Below are 12,304 nucleotides of genomic sequence, written 5' to 3'. Positions count from 1 at the left end.
TCCAATGCATTTTTTAAATGTTGGATTTAAACACAACGCTTGTTATGGGACACTTAAAGAAATTGGCCATGCAACTTTTCTGTAAGGGTTTTTAATTTTTGCTAAATTAAAGCAACGCTAAATACCAAAGCTAAAACGATAATAATAAAATATTATTTCAAAATATTAATTGGATTTCTCACAGTACATTTGTTCTGAAGGAAAAACAATTATTAAATATTAATTAATAATTAAATATTCAAATATTATCTGACAATTTTTTTCTTTCTGTTAAGCAGAATGTATTTTTGTCTACCAACTAAGAATTTTACAATAAATACCTAGAAATATTAAAATAATATAGTTTCAAAGCAGATTAACAGGTAATAACCCAAACTATTCTTGAAAGATATATTTGGGTTTTCTTTTTTTTCCACAAAACTATATGCAGATTATTATTATTATTATTATTATTTTACTGTTAAAATTATTTAATAAAAAATATTAATTACCGGTAATCATAATTTTCTGTAAAAAATGTGAAATTAAATAAAAATTGACATTGTCATCATTTTGATAGCCCTAAAAAATTCTTAACAAATTTTCCTTGGGTCCCCTAGTGCTCACTGGTGGGACCCCAGTTAATCCCTTGACTGTTGATAATTGTTAGTTGTTAGACAAGTTGTCGACTAGTAGACCATTGTTTCGTGATTTATAACGCATCCCTTTGATGTAAGTAGCCTCCATCCAGTCCAGTGCTGTATGACCTGGAGGAGCTTACAAATAAATTCCCAAGGCCTTTGAGAGCATGTATAAGATCCTTCAGAGAGAGGGGAGAGTGTGTGTTCTGATTCTCCTTTCATGTCTTCCCAGCATCTGATTCAGATGATGAGCCCCAGCCCACAGAGCCAGACTACACTCTAAGACCTAACATCAAAATCGATGACCTCGGTGAGTTACGCACACACCAGACGGACCACACCGACACTTATACATATGCATATAAATCACTGACTAAGTTGACATTTACACCCAAGGTTTCTACGCCCAGATCTTTGGCATCCACACGCCTCTTTCGTATTTACACAGCAAGCTCATAAATCACGCGTGTGCGTGTAAGAGCGGATTTATTGTTATAAATCAAATTGGGTGTGAAGTTAAGAAGCTAAATCCACTTCATGTCATTTGAATGTGTAATAAAAGATGAGATCAACTTTTGATGAGATTTGCTTTTCCTGCCACACGGCGTATACCAAACAAACACAGTAGCCTATATCTGCTAACACGCATCTTATGGGCAATGACTGACACTAATGAAGCCACAAGCTAAAAGGCAAACGAAGCGTGAGCTGCCTGGCTATAGTTAGCTTGATTAGCGCCTAGGCTAGTGTTAGCGCTGATTAGCAGTGGCAGAACTAGCCCTCCAGTTCCCAGTACAGTCACATCCTGCACTTCCTCACCACCGCACGCGGTAACCTGACTCAAGGACAGCGGCGACCGCACCATTTAAATGAGAGAAAATAAATTGATTTGACTTCAAGTGTTTTTAAGGAATAAAGAGGCATCGATCTGTTCGTGTTTTTTTCTGAGCGTGTGTTTTGAGACAGATGGATGTGGATGTGTTTTGGGTCGTCTCTGGGTCAGAGCCACCCAACGATTTCCAATAACTGGAATCTGAGTACCGGCTCTCTCCCGCTTGCTCCGATCAGGGGTTCAGTTTTCAAACAGGCCAGAGAGGGGAAGAGAACAACCGCAAGAGGCCAGCTGGGTCTCAGGAAGCCACACATCTCAGTACTGCTCCATACATCTGTGTCCAATAGACAAAAGAAACCCTCTCACTGCTGTCCTATTAGTATTGACCAACTTAAAAAAAACAATGGAAATTATACATTCCTAAAGTTGTGCACTTCTACAAACAAATCAAAAGTTACTCACAAAACTGCCACATTAAACTCTAGAATGCTCCAAATGCTTTTAAAATAAAAGAAAAAAATACATAAGCACTTACTAATTTAAATAAAATTGGATTCTGAAGTCGTTAGAAACATAAATTCTCATTTGCAGGATTCTTAATGTCAGTTCTGTAAATCTGCTGGAGCAGATAGTCCCATTAATGGCAGTGTGTTTTACGGTACGAAAGGAATTCATGATATTAGTACAGAGCGACTCGCACAAACACGCAGGCAATCACAAATACAGATGCAAGAAACACAAAGGCAACTTTTATTTGGCCTTTGGGGAATAATAGAGAGCAAGAAGAAGATGTGTGTGGCATTGTGCTCATACCATTCTCTTTATATGCTTTTTCTAACAATAAAAACAAACCATTTCCTGCTTGTATTAAGGAATATTGGCTAATTTATCAGTTAATGCAAAAGACATCCTACACTAACAATGAACAATACTTTTACAGCATTTATTAATCTAAAATAGAATTCGTTTGTATATATACACCACCTTTCAAAGGTTTGGTGACTATGTGCATTTTTATTAAATGTTTTTTTAAGTCTCTTATGCTCACCAAGGCTGCTTTTTTATCAAAAATACAATAAAAACGGTAATATTATGAAATGATTACGATTTAAAATAGCTGTTGAAAAAAACATTTTAATTTTAAAATGCAATTTAATCATGTAATGCAAAGCTAATAAATATGCTGATTTGGTGCTCAAGAAACATTTATTCCCTTTTTTATTCGTTTATTTATTTATTTATTAATTATTACTGTTGAAAACAGTTGTTCTGCTTAATATTTTTGTGGAAACATGATCATTTTTTTCAGGATTCTTTGCTGAATATATAAAGTTCAAAAGAACTGCATTTATGTGAAATATCGTTTTTTTTGTAACAATATAAAAATATGTACTGTATCTTTTGATCAGTTTAATGTGTCTTTGCTGAATGTATCTATATTTTTAACATTTTGTCGTAGAAATCAACGTTAGCTAATGTATAAACAAACTTGAATTAACAATGAACATCAGTTTATTTATTGACATTAACCCAAATTAATGAATGCTGTAAAATTGTTGTAAATTGTTTTTTATACCTGAATACAAACTTAAACTTATGTTAGCCATTTGAACCTTATTGTACAGTGTTAGTACAATATTATATCTGATGCAAAGTTCTTTGTGTTCCGTAATGTGAGATTCGACTTCCCGTTCAGGTCACTGATAGGACAAGGTCATCAAACATTTCTGTAATCCATTCTCCAAACGAAAAACAACTTCACAAAGTCGGATGACACAACACAGTACAAATTCAAGCAAACTGACAAGCTGTAGACATCTATTCTTCCAGGTCATGTGATTGTATCTGGCCCGAGTTGTGGATGTTGGCACAGAGTGTTGAATTCCAGCAGGTAAACATGTTCCAGAACATCCCACACAGCTCTTCTCTCCTGCCTGGCATCCAAGGACTCCTGTCAATCAAACATTGCCCTGCCATAGTGGTTATAATGCACTTTATTTGCACAGTGACTTGTACACTTTTAATATTGACGGATATTATTTAACACAAAACTTTATTAAAAGGAATATAAAAAGCAAAAAATACAGACTATAGAAACGGATTTAAACAAGAATGATAATAATATTAAGTCTCATAGTTAAATACTGTTGTGATTCAAATGTTCATTTAATGCTATCTGCGTAAAAAGGTGATAAAAGGAAAATTAGCACCCCCGATGTCTCTGGAAAAACTGTCACATCCTTTGTCTGAGTGGTGTAACATCATATTATTCTGTCAAAAACACACTCACTTAATGTGTGCGTGTCTGGAGATGTTTTTTTGTTTTTTTTTTGGCAACTAATTTGCGTCACACACTGTTCCTTTTCACCTGTAAGTGAAGACGTGTGTTTATAAACTTGTGTCCCTGAGCTGGAAGACACCCGCTCGCAGTCGCAGACACCAGCAAACCGGTTATGTTAGATGTTCGTCTCCGTTGATGATGTTGCAAAATTCCATCGATTATTTGGGCACATCGGACATTCCTCTTGTAGCTGATAATAGTTACATTTTAGTCTCTGTTGTGTTCACAATGAAGCTTGTCTGCTCCACACAAACACAGACATCTTCAGAGCATACCTGGCTGAGTCAACACGTTTTATTTTGAACTCCTTCCCTTAGGCCTCAGCTGGTTTTCTATACCTTAGTGAGTCACGCAACAATGGTGTCTAGACCAGCTGGTAATTTTGATCTGTCTGTCTGTCTCTAGATGACTATGATAATCCCGAGGTCCCTAAATTGGAGAAGAGCATCAGCGGTAGCAGTCCATCCAGAGATCGCCTTCTCCTAACCGTGGCATCACTTTTCTTCATCGCCCTCTCTGTCTCCTAGCATCCACCTTCTATCCGTCACCACACCAACGAGGCCTTGGGGGGAGGGGGGAAAGGGAGGATCCAGGGCCGATAAGTTTGCCACTAAAAACTGGGAAAGGAACAGGAAATAAATGGAACACTTGACGCTGCAGCAGCTTACGAAGTGTCAAGCACCAGCCCACAATTCAACAGTTGTTTTCATGCGACATAGTTTTCATGTCGTGCAGACGATACTACAGATTTGAACACCATAATGAGTACTATGCCATTTCGGTTTCAATAGTGCAGATTGTATGTGTGTGTGTGTGTGTGTTTATGTGTTTGTGTGGCGCCTTTGGTGCTTGGGGGCGGAGTGGATCGTTCCTTCGCTGTGAAGGTTTGATGGCTCCATTATCTGTGAATTGGCAGGTTAAGAGTTTAAAAGCGTCTCAGATTCTGTTTGATGAGATCTGAAAATGAAACCGTCGAGGAGCTCAGGTTACTCTTCGCTCGAACCCGGAAAAATATCTGAACCACCGTTTAATCCAATTCCAAAAGTGTTTGTTTCTCTCTGTGTGTTTCTGTTGCCAGAGAGACGTACAAACCGCTGGATGATCATGTAATTGCCGTCAGGGATGAACAGCAATATTCATTTGATGAGTTTAAACAAGTCTATAATAGAAATCTCAAAGACTCGAAATCAGTTCATTTTGTACTTTTTTTATTGACGAGGCGACAATTTATAAAGCGTTAAAAAAATCCAATTACATCTGATTCTTATTTGAACGTATCATGGTCACACATGAAAGCAGGGGCCGATATGGTTGTTCTGTGATGCAGAAAATTGAGAAAGAAGTGATTTCGCACGAACGCCTGCACAAACGCATTAAACACAATGAGACAAAAAGAAGCCAAATAGCTTTTTGTTGTTGTTTTCTTTCCTTCTTCCTTTTGATAAAAGGTGCTTTAAGAGTGAGTGAGTGAGTGAGTGAGTGAGTGAGACAGTGAGTGAGAATGTGTGTGTGAGAGAGCGTGTGTGTGTGTGTGTGTGAGACTGAGTGGGTGGGTGAGTGTCTGAGAGAGCAAGTAAGTGAGTGTGTGAGTGCATTAGCTCAGTGATGCTGGAATAATCTCCTCTAGACTTTATGGACTTGAACAGGAGATGGACACCTACACAGACACTGTACATAAAACACATGCATTTATTTATGTGTGGACATTGTGGACGATCTCCGCTCACCACACTGATACCCGCTGGATTCGGAAGAACTCCAAACCATCCTCAGCGGGATTGTTCCAGTTCGAACCGGTTGTCACTGCTTGCTACTTGACTTCTTTCGGTGGTGATGATCAGCAAGACCAAATGGAAATTGAGGGGTCTGGTGGTTATAATCTGTTTCTACGGCAACAGTTATTCAGCTATACACACACCTAAAGGCACTAGAGTCCAGCAGGACATCAGAACAACACACACGAAAAGAAATAACAGCAATTACTGGCAACATTTCTAGTGACACTTTTGCCAAGAGTAATACAAGCACACAAATGCTTCTGGGCGGGTAGTTATTGCATTCTTACAAGCTTTTCAAGGGATAAACGGCAGTGTATGCATTAATCATTTTACAACAAGGTTCAAAATTAAGGTTCTAACTCTTTTTACATAGAACCTTATCATGGTGGTAACGACGACATCATATCATGGCTCATGATAATAGCAACCAGCGCTGCTTCTCGCTCTAGAGACATGCAAATACTGCTTAAACTAGCAAAGGCATGTGGTTTAGGAGAAATTATGTGTGGTAGAGGTTTTCTAACTTAGATTCATAATGGACACCTTCTCTCACACCTACAGGCTGTCTTTAAACAATTGATAAAGCCGTTAATTGTATCATTCTGCTATTGCTCTGAAAAATCATTTCAGTTTATGTGGAACATTACGTCTGCTTTATATTCCATTACTACGGCTGCTGTGGGTTCACCGATTTAGAGCAACTTCAGAACAAACTGAACACTAATTTGAATGCTCTGAATGATAATTTACAGACTTGAATCTACATTTAATTTGTTTCATGTTGTCTTCAAAGTCGTTGGGTTGAGGATAAGTAGTTTTTTGTGCATTTGGGTTTCGGGGGTTCGTTTTTTTTTTCAGATGGAAAAATGTAATATTTCAGAAGAGTGGATCAGGCAAAGTATCACTCTTCAAATGTTGCACTTACAAAAGCTTGGACACGAGAATTGTTTGTGTGTGTGCGTGTGTGTTAGACTGCAATTGTTAGAACTTGATGTTTGTTTTAAAACTAGCCTAAATTACCTTTCAGTGTGTGTGTGTGTGTGTGTACGAAAGAATGAGAGATCAAAAGGTAATAAAGCTAGAGGACGGTGTGAATGCGTGTGTTTATGCAAGCTGTTTTCCATTGTTTAGTCTAGGCATTTTCTGTGTGAGTGGGTGCGAGTCAAAGAAACTGTATTGTTTTGGAGGAAACAACAAAAGCATTTATTAGTGTTGGAAACAACCAATTACAATCATGTTTACCTTCAACTGGAATGAATTTAAAGAACTTGAAAAAAGAAATTGTAAACTGAACAAACCATAACAAAGCTTATAATAATAATAATCATGCTAAAAAAAAAAACCAAGCCTTTGATTCATATTTGTTACACAACAACACAGTTTATGAACTCGTCTGTTTGGGTATTGAAATGTCCTTCTGAATTTGATCACTGTCAGATGAAACCAAAGGACTAAATCTAATGAGAGTAGCCTACACAAACATTATCTCCCCCTCACTCTGATTCCCCATCGGCAAATAAAATGTAGTTTCAGGTTTCCCACTGCTGTCATCAAAAACAAGCCATACTTTTCCAATCTTGTAATCTCTTGTATTTTGTTCACTCTATCGTCTCTTTTGAGTCTATTATCATAGTGTTGGTTATCTCTGCGCAGTGTGTGAGAAGCAAGCAGCCCAAAGATGAAAGGATTACTATCAGAGGCCGACCTGATGCTGGGACCCTCTTATCTAATCACTTCTTCGTGAAGATATTTCTACATATCAATCGACATTGCGGAGCTTGGCATGTCACTTTTTAAAAATAAGACCCATCCAAGCAATTTTTACATCCTGTGCAATCTTTCTTGGGCCAACTTATAACTACATAATTGTCTGTGTGCAAGATTAGCCTACTTTACCAGTTTATTTATGTATACAAAATTATGTACAAATTCTTATTTTTTTTTTTTTAAACAATACAATAAAATAATTATAAATGCAATTAATATCATAAATTCCAACCAGCCTTTTGAAAGCAGAATGAAAATTTACACAGTAGGCCTCAATAATCAATTCAATAAGTGTTTTTGTATTTATTTATTTATTTTCTAGTTATTTAGTTGAGTTATAGTAATTTGCTTTATTTCTAACATTAATTTAGACTGCACTAAAAATATATTTGATAAAATACTACAATATAAAATAATAACGGGGGGGGGGGGGGGGGGGGGGGGGGCTTGGGGGGGGCACAGAAATCTTCATTATTTTAACATAAAAACTAAGTTTGATTAATGTATTGGACTGTTTTAGTGCCTGAACAAACTGAATACATTAATTTGTACTTAATTGTAATGAGATGGTAAGTGCATAGATCATGGGATACTGAGTAACGTCTCAACAAACAACTTTATCGGCCCTGTGTGGAGGCTAATATAGTTATCGATTAGTGTGGACGGGCCTAACTCTAATCATAGTTACAGAATAGATGTTGCTAAACTGAATTAGCATGCAATAATTATATTTCTCTCATCTTAATAGAGTGGCGTTTGATTCGGCGCTACGTGTTGAGACACAAACTTGTATAGCCTATGATGACTGACGTTCCGTTAATGACTCTCTGTGGCTTGGCGCGTGAGTAACCCGTCTGAACACCCTGTAACAATAACGGCGATTGATCGGATCCAGCAGAGTCAGACACCCGCTGCTTTGTGCTACCGGCCACACCGAGCAGACGCTGACTTCATCTGCTGTGGGAACAGGACAAAGACGCCTCGTTAAATCAAATGATGGAGCTAATGAGTAAAATTCCCCATGAAAGTAGACCACCAGTATAATGGCGTAGACATGCCCAACAATTAACTGAACATCTGCAGTGAGTATTAGTGCATGTAGGAAAACCTCAGTAACAAAAAAGTTAAAACAAATAAATACCTGCAAAGTTTAGTAAAGGGAGTCAATCAGCATCTCCCTGTTGGTTAAATTCACGATTTAGTCACGAATGACGATTCTTTTTATTTAATTTTTTAATGAAATATTATTGCAGTAGGCCTACAATTAATGTGCTCTCGTTGATCGCTGCAATAGCAGGACAATGTGTCACTCACATGAGATCACAATAGCAAACCACAACAACGATCCAATCAATTCAAGATGGACAAAATCAAGTCCAGCCCTACATCTTTTAGCCGTTTACATATAGGCCTACATCGAGGGCCTATATGTAGTTTCACGCGGATATATCACGTTTCGGAAGAAAAGACTATCGCAGCTTCTGTTTCATGTCGACTTTAATCGCTCAGCTGCCGCAGGAACTAGCAGAAGTAGCCTACACAACCTGGTCCTGGAGGTAGGCCTAACTATCTTTGCTCATAGGCAGTCAGTTCTGGTATCAGACAAGAAGATATATCCCCCCTCAATGCCTAATCAAAAACGTATCGTGTTCTACGAATGAAAAGAGCACAATGCTGTTACCTCACTAATCAAAGGCTAACTGAAAACACAATGAAAGTAAACCATTATGGTGACAATCTTAGCTTCATAATGTAATGTGATGTAGGCCTATCCATTTTAGGCTTTTAAAAGATTTGAACAAAAAGCAAATGTTTATTGGTAAAATGTGATATAGCAAGGGCAAAAATCCAAAATTAAATTTACAAACAATCCAAGTTGGCTTTCATTGAACCTATTCAACACACCTTTTTTTTCTTCCATACAAAAAAAAAAAAACAGCAAAACTTTAGAAAAGATTCTTTCAAAGCAAAACTCATAAAAACAAGGTACCTCTCTCTGGCCTGAAGGTCAGTACTCCACAAATGTTTCAAAGGGTATATTGAAAGTAGCTCTTTATTTTAAGGGGCAGCAATAAACAATGTACAACTGAAAAATTCCCTCTAATGAAAATAAAATGTCAAATAAGACAGTGTAACGGTAACATTGTCTCCATTTACATGAGATATAATTAAAAATAAGTCATATGGTTTCTCCAGAGCATAAATGATACTGTAAAAAAGCAAATAAAACACACTTCTTTTAATCAAGTGATGTGCATGCTTCATGATCAGTGCAGCTTCGGTTTGCCATTCAACTATAAAAAATCTCTCTGACCTGACCTGAAGGTTATTACTCCACAAATGTATTTCAATGGGTATATTAAAAGTAGCTCTATATTTTGAGATAAAATGTCATATAAGACAATGTAATATTGTCTTCATTTGCATGAGATATGGTTATAATAAGTTGTATGGTTCCTTCAGTGCATAAATCATATTGTAGAACTGCACAAAAAAAATAGTAAATCAAAAAATGCTGACAAATAAAGCATGCATGTCACAATGTTCATGATTGCTTTGTGATTAGTGCAGGTTTGGTTTGACATTTATTCAGTTCCACTTCCAGCTCCTAATACACCCCCTTAGTCCAGTTCTGTGGTACCATTCCAGTCTTTGGAAGTTGCCTCCTACCTGTTTGCTGCTACATTTTGGAGGGTTGTACCTAGTTTTGGTGTTGGTGGTTGGCAGGTCCAGCACAGTCTGGTATATCTAAAGGCAGAAAGCAACTGAGGTTGGAGCTAAATGGGTGGCAGAGGAGAATTAGACCGATAGTGTGTTGTCCCAGGGAGGTAGTCAAACGGCAGGGAAATCCAAGGACTATCATTGAGGCTATCAATCATGTGGTTGAACTTTAAGCCTTTTTAGGCCTTGTTGTTGTTGTTGTTGTTGCTTTTAAGCTATCGTTTGGGGGCATAGAGGTCTTTGTTCTCCCTCTTGCCTGCTTGGTAGCCACTTTTGTTTTCTTTCAGAACAACATATCTGGTAGCCATCACCACTATAATGATTAGAAAAACCTCAGTGGTTATAAAGCTGATCGAGATTGCAAGGAGAATTTTATTTTGCTGGTCTTGAGAATAATCAGGATCTCCTGCATTGTCCATTTCTTGTGCCGTATTAAGACCGTGTTCAAGTCCTTCAGCATGGGAGGCATTGCCATTTGTCTCATTCACATAGATGTGAACCAGTGCAGTTGTATGGAGTGGTGGCGTGCCTCTCTCTGTAACTTTGTCAGGTTCTACAGAGACCTTAACAACAGTGGCGGTTCCTCTCAAGCTTGGCACACCTTTATCAGCTGCTGTGACTAGAAATTTATTGTAATCTGATGGCCGTTTCAAACCGAAAGCTTGAGCGGCACGTGAGCAGCGCATATTTCTTGGCGTGCATGTTAACAATTGAGTGCATTCACATCGGGAGCAGGAGCAGTAAGTGTCAAGCAGGAGCGTTGCGTCAGCAGCAGTGAAGCGAGGGTTTTGGCTCAAGGTAGATGACGTAAACAAAAGCACTGGAACTGCTTTTGTCACGCTGTACAAACACTTTCAATGTGAATACTCTCGCGCGTCTGCAGCTGCAGTGACGATGTAGTAACACTGATGTGAAGCTGAAGCGAAGCTCAAGCTTGCGGTGTGAAACGGCTGTAATTGTTCACGGCCCAACTGGCTTGTGACACGTTCTTCTGCTGTGTTGGGGTTAATTTCGAAAATCTCCTTAGGGATATTGTATGTCAACTCAGCATTACTCCCACTGTCTGCATCTGTGGCTACCACATCCAAAACCTTGTCACCTGGCTGATTCTCCTCAGCAAAGTCTATCACATACAAAGTGGATGAGAAGACCGGGGAGTTGTCATTCATGTATGTCACTTGCACCATCAGGGAGTTTGTGCTTGACAGTACAGGGTTGCCAGAATCCACTGCCACAATTCCAATCCTGTAGTCTTTGATCCCCTCATAGTCCAGTAGTGCACCGGAGGAAGTACTTCATCTTGTGGTCATTACTGTTTTCACAAACTAAACGCAGCTGGAATGGGATGTCCCCAGTGACCACACAGGTCACAACTGCATTTTCACTCTCATCACAATCTGATACATCCACCTGAGCCACAGTTGTGCCCACAGGCATGTTCTCCGATGTTTTAGCCACGCCTTCTTCATGCTTCACAAGTCCGATGCCTTGGATCCTGATAAAAGGTGTGTTGTCATTCTGATTTTTCACTCTGATACAAGGACTTTGGAGCTTTCCGTTATCTTTAGCTTGGATGTAGAACTTGAGAATGCTGATTTCTACATGATCAACAGAGCCTTTGATAAAAATGGTGCCTGTGTTGTGGTTAATGCTTGAAATGACTTGGACTACTGGTATTGCTTGTTGTAGATCACCTTTCCGTTGGGCCCCATGTCAGAGTCACTGGCCTTGCTTTGTAGAACAGAACGACCCACTGGGCTGTTTTTTTGGCAGTTCACCATCATAGTGTGACTCCTCAAATTTAGGTTCATTGGCATCTGTAATGGTGATCCTGAGCAGGGCATAACTCTAGCGGGGTGGAGGGCCACCAACCATCAACCCCTTTTATGTTCAGGTCGTATGAATCTTGCTGCTCTCTATCCAGATTGCCCAATAAAATGTCAAAATGTGTCATCCGAGTCTTGTACCACTTGCAAACTGAAACCGTCTGCACCTTCAGGCTGGTCATTAGTGTGTAATCAGCAATGCCGTTACTTCCAGAATCTTTGTCGCTGGCCACCAGAGTTGAAAAAAAGTCTGTAATTGACACCTCAAATTTTAGGAAACAAGGATTGCCCTTTAAAAGGCTGTGACAGTCCTCAAAAGTCTCACGATCAATTGGGGTCTCTGTGGTTTAGAGCAACAGAGGATAAGCAAAATGCATCTTAGCATGGCTTGACAACATCGCATTGGCAGCCCAGCCACA

At 38.7% G+C, this 12,304-nt stretch overlaps 1 protein-coding gene and 1 pseudogene across 1 annotated transcript in view; one reads left to right on the top strand and one right to left on the bottom strand.

Annotated features, from left to right (window-relative positions):
• Positions 1 to 4,499, top strand: part of efna3b (ephrin-A3b) — a 72,749-nt gene extending 68,250 nt beyond the window's left edge. The window contains exons 4-5 of the mRNA XM_056267753.1: positions 853 to 930; positions 4,199 to 4,499. Of these exons, the coding sequence (XP_056123728.1) occupies positions 853 to 930; positions 4,199 to 4,320 (200 nt within the window). The 3' untranslated portion in view covers positions 4,321 to 4,499. The remainder of the gene's footprint in view (positions 1 to 852; positions 931 to 4,198) is intronic.
• Positions 4,500 to 9,927: 5,428 nt separating this feature from the next.
• Positions 9,928 to 12,229, bottom strand: LOC130101846 (protocadherin-1-like; annotated as a pseudogene).
• Positions 12,230 to 12,304: the final 75 nt, after the last annotated feature.

Source organism: Rhinichthys klamathensis, unplaced genomic scaffold, assembly GCF_029890125.1.
Source record: "Rhinichthys klamathensis goyatoka isolate OS25496 unplaced genomic scaffold, OSU_Roscu_1.1 h1tg000262l_1, whole genome shotgun sequence".
In the NCBI taxonomy this organism is placed as follows: domain Eukaryota; kingdom Metazoa; phylum Chordata; class Actinopteri; order Cypriniformes; family Leuciscidae; genus Rhinichthys; species Rhinichthys klamathensis.
The sequence above is the reverse complement of the archived record's forward strand: the minus strand, read 5'-3'. Positions and strand labels throughout refer to the sequence as shown.